The 2,692-nt window shown below is 39.5% G+C and overlaps 2 protein-coding genes across 2 annotated transcripts; both read left to right on the forward strand.

The window, feature by feature from the left end:
• The first annotated feature begins 302 nt into the window (after positions 1 to 302).
• Positions 303 to 1,592, forward strand: LOC139870727 (uncharacterized). Its single transcript, XM_071858509.1, has one exon. The coding sequence runs from the start codon at positions 303 to 305 to the stop codon at positions 1,590 to 1,592; it is 1,290 nt and encodes a 429-aa protein (XP_071714610.1).
• Positions 1,593 to 1,613: 21 nt separating this feature from the next.
• On the forward strand, positions 1,614 to 2,492 carry LOC139870728 (uncharacterized). Its single transcript, XM_071858510.1, has 2 exons — positions 1,614 to 1,942; positions 2,144 to 2,492. The coding sequence occupies exons 1-2, from the start codon at positions 1,614 to 1,616 to the stop codon at positions 2,490 to 2,492; spliced, it is 678 nt and encodes a 225-aa protein (XP_071714611.1).
• The last annotated feature ends 200 nt before the right edge of the window (positions 2,493 to 2,692 follow it).

The following is a 2,692-nucleotide window of genomic DNA, read 5'->3' on the forward strand; positions in this document are numbered from 1 at the left end:
CAATAAACATGAAGTTGAATCCGTCTAAGTGCAGTTTCGGAGAAAAGGAAGGCAAGTTTCTGGGATACTATGTCACTGAGCAGGGCATACAAGCAAATCCTAAGAAAATTTCCGCAATCGAAAACATGACCGCGCCTAAAACCGTTAAAGAAGTGCAAAGTTTAACTGGAAAAATCGCGGCTTTAACCAGATTTCTTTCGATGGCCGCAGAATGACAGTTGCCTTTCTTTCGCACTCTTAAAGGATGTTTAAAGTAGAAGAACTTTGTATGGACTGAAGAGGCTGATAAGGCATTTCAAGAAATGAAGCAATTGCTTGCTGCATTACCTACATTGATTGCGCCTGTTGATGTTGAAATATTATATCTTTACATTTCGATCGCAAATGAAGCATTTGGCTCAGTACTTATCGCGGAAAGGAACAAAGTTCAAAAGCCAGTCTATTTTGTTAGCAAGGCGCTTGCGGGAAGTGAAATAAATTATGCGCCGATAGAGAAATTTATTTACGCATTAGTTTTAACTTCACGGCGATTGTGCAGATACTTTCAAGGTCATCTAATACATGTTTTAACTGATTTGCCGGTTAAAAATGTGTTGAACAAACCTGCGGTATCCGGAAGACTTGCCCAATGGACGATTGAGCTTGGAGCATTTGAAATATCATATATACCGCGTACATCTGTAAAGGGGCAAGTTTTGGCAGATTACCTCGCAGAAATGACGGGTGATTTAGAGGTGATTCATGAAAGAGCGCAATTAACGCCACCTTCGCATGAGATCTGGGATTTATTTACAGATGGTGCCTCATGTATTGAAGGGGCAGGTGCGGGGCTAGTGTTGACAAATTCAACTTGCGAAGAGCACACGTACGCACTGCGCTTTAATTTTGATGTGACAAACAATGAGGCTAAATATGAAGCATTGCTTGTGGGATTGAATTTGGCACGTAAGAAGAATATAACGCAGCTGCGTGCATATGTTGATTCACAACTAGTGGCAAATCAATTCAATGGCTCTTTTGAAGCACATGAGTTGTCCATGCAGAAGTATTTGAAACTGTTAAAGGAATCTGCAGAGAAGTTTGAGTTCTTTGAATTATCACAAGTGTCGAGAAGTCAAAATAAAAAAGCAGATGCATTAAGCAAACTTGCTGCATTAGCGTTTTCGCACTTTCAAAAACAGGTGTGGGTGGAAGAACTTCCTAATAAGTCCATTGATGGAAATTTATTTGTTGCGGTTGTAGAAGAAGTTGAACCAAATTGGATGGATCCTATTGTCAATTATCTGCGAAATAGTGCATTGCCAGAAGATAAAAAGGAGGCTCGTTTGGTACGTGAAAGAGCACCCATGTATGTACTTGAAAATAATGTGTTATATCGAAAATCATATTTGGGACCATTAATGCGGTGTGTGGGACCCGCAGAAGCTGTAACCATAGTTGAAGAGGTGCATAGTGGATCTTGTGCTCTTCACTCAGGATATAAAACTATTGCTGGCAAGATAATGCGCATGGGCTATTTCTGGCCTACTCTATATCGTGATGTTGCGCAAATTGTTAAGCGATGTAAAAGCTGTCAAAGACATGCACCCTAGAATCGCAAACCAAGACATGATATGATTCTAATTGATTCACCGTGGCCATTTTATAAATGGGCCATCGATATTGTGGGACCCTTTCCACCAGGTGCAGGAAATGTAAAGTTCCTGATTGTAGCTATTGATTATTTCACTAAATGGGTGGAGGCAAAGGCCGTACGCACAATTACTGGAGAGCAGGTGCGGAATTTTGTATGGGAATACATTGTATGTAGATTTGGTATTCCGTGGGAACTTGTAAGTGATAATATAGGGCAGATTGCAAAAGATCCATTTTTAAGTTGGTGTGCGGAACTAAATATAATTCAAAGATTCACATCTGTGGCACATCCGCAAGCAAATGGATTGTGCGAAGTCACTAACCGCGACATTGTTAGTGGTATTAAAAGACGTTTGAATGAAAAGCGGAATGGATGGGTTGATGAACTTTCAAATGTACTATGGGCTCATCGCACTACTTTCAAGAAAAGTACAGGCAAAACACCTTTTAGCCTAGTATATGGTTCCGAAGCAATGATCCCCACATAAATATTTGTTAAAACGCGCAGAGTTGCTAATTTTGATGAAAGTGCGAATGCGGAAAGCATTTGTGAAAATCTAAATTTCATTGAAGAACGCAGGCTTATGGCCACAATACGTGAGGCAAATAATAAGCAGCAAATTGCTAAGTATTATAACAAGAAGGTGTGCGTGTTAGCCTTTGATGTTGGAGAATGGGTTTTGAGTAATAATGAAGCAAGTCGTGCTGAGAAACAAGGAAAGTTGGGACACAATTGGGAGGGACCATACCAGATAGTGGGAATTAATGCAGCAGGCTCTTATAAACTCCAAGACATTGAAGGGTGCAACATACCTAACACGTGGCATGCTACTTTGTTGAAACGATATTATATGTAGATAACAAAAGTATGCGACATTTTATGTGCATTCTAGTGATTCATGTTAATGTGTGTAGCAAAAAAGTTTGCAATATTGTGTAAAATGAATAAAACAAAAGGTCTTTGTTCATCATAATGATTGTATGTCTATGCGTAATTTCAAAGTACAACGCGTTTAATACAACCATAAATGAAATCAAACAAGTGATGGAGAAGACC

This window comes from Rutidosis leptorrhynchoides, chromosome 10 (assembly GCF_046630445.1).
Source record: "Rutidosis leptorrhynchoides isolate AG116_Rl617_1_P2 chromosome 10, CSIRO_AGI_Rlap_v1, whole genome shotgun sequence".
NCBI classification, from domain to species: Eukaryota; Viridiplantae; Streptophyta; class Magnoliopsida; order Asterales; family Asteraceae; genus Rutidosis; species Rutidosis leptorrhynchoides.

What these genes read in the sequence shown, in the direction of transcription:
- LOC139870728 (XM_071858510.1), top strand. Translation starts at nt 1,614, where the DNA reads ATGATTCTAATTGATTCACCGTGGCCATTTTATAAATGGGCCATCGAT. An exon ending in CATCCGCAAGCAAATGGATT is followed by an intron (nt 1,943 to 2,143) that starts GTGCGAAGTCAC and finishes TAAAACGCGCAG; the next exon opens with AGTTGCTAATTTTGATGAAA.
- LOC139870727 (XM_071858509.1), top strand. Translation starts at nt 303, where the DNA reads ATGAAGCAATTGCTTGCTGCATTACCTACATTGATTGCGCCTGTTGAT.